The sequence below is a fragment of the Myotis brandtii genome, unplaced genomic scaffold (assembly GCF_000412655.1).
Source record: "Myotis brandtii unplaced genomic scaffold, ASM41265v1 scaffold223, whole genome shotgun sequence".
Lineage (NCBI taxonomy): Eukaryota > Metazoa > Chordata > Mammalia > Chiroptera > Vespertilionidae > Myotis > Myotis brandtii.
Genome location: NW_005358369.1, coordinates 610,025 through 610,890, shown reverse-complemented (window position 1 = coordinate 610,890; position 866 = coordinate 610,025). Strand labels below are relative to the sequence as shown.

General features: G+C 62.9%; 1 protein-coding gene across 2 annotated transcripts in view; it reads left to right on the top strand.

Moving 5' to 3' along the window:
• The window catches only part of SLC2A9 (solute carrier family 2 (facilitated glucose transporter), member 9), a 57,422-nt gene that overhangs the window by 12,258 nt on the left and 44,298 nt on the right, over positions 1-866 (top strand). For both annotated transcript variants that reach the window (XM_014539632.1, XM_014539631.1), the window contains one exon: positions 717-815. In XM_014539632.1, coding sequence (XP_014395118.1) covers positions 717-815 — 99 coding nt within the window. The remainder of the gene's footprint in view (positions 1-716; positions 816-866) is intronic.

Here is an 866-nt window from a genome sequence, read left to right as displayed (position 1 = left end):
ACACACACACACACTGAACGATGGCAGAGAATGTGCCTTCCAAGGACACCTGGGTCCCCTCTCTCTGGCGAGTGGCCCACACCCCTGGCCAGCCTAGGATGGCAGCCCTTCCTGTGTCCAGCTCCTGTCAGCTGGCCAGCCTTTGCCAAAGGGTCTGGACGTTTCTGCTCCGTGGTTCTGCCATGGCTGTGGCCGTTCTTGGAGGGAGCCACGGGGCAGGATGACAAGGAGGCAGGCCTGGATCTCTGGGCCAAGTACAGTAACACTCTGTCTGCGGGTCCTTGTCCCCAGGTGCTCCTACCAGCCTAGGGGATGGGCCCCTCCCTTCCTCCCTTCCTCCGGGAGCAGCGTGTGCATGGGTGGGTGCGTCTGCATGGCTGTCAGGAGCCGCAGGGCCCTGACACCGTGCCCAGAGGAAGAGGCAGGAGGGGGTGACCATGTGGGGCTGAGCCAGACCACTCGGGGCAGCTCTGTGCCTGTTTCCTCACCTATACAATCCGGACAAAACAGGAGTGATCTGAGTCCCAGGACAGAGTTCCCAGAAGTGCTTAGAACAACACCTGGCCCTGGCTCTGAGGAAGGGCCAGCAGCTACTGCTGGCAGCGGTGTCTGGCTTTGCTCTGTGCTCCTGTGTGGGCCAGAAGCTGGCCAAATTCAGCTAAAACAGCCGCGTGCAGCCGCGTGCGGGTCTGACGTGCTGTCCTCTCCTTCCCCAGAACTGGTCCTGCTCGCTCATCGTGGCCTCTCTCATGGGCGCCTTCGGCTCCTCCTTCCTGTACGGGTACAACCTCTCCGTGGTGAACGCCCCCACTCCGGTGAGTGCCCTGCGGCCTGGGACACGCCCTGCAGGGGGCGCTGAGGAGGCG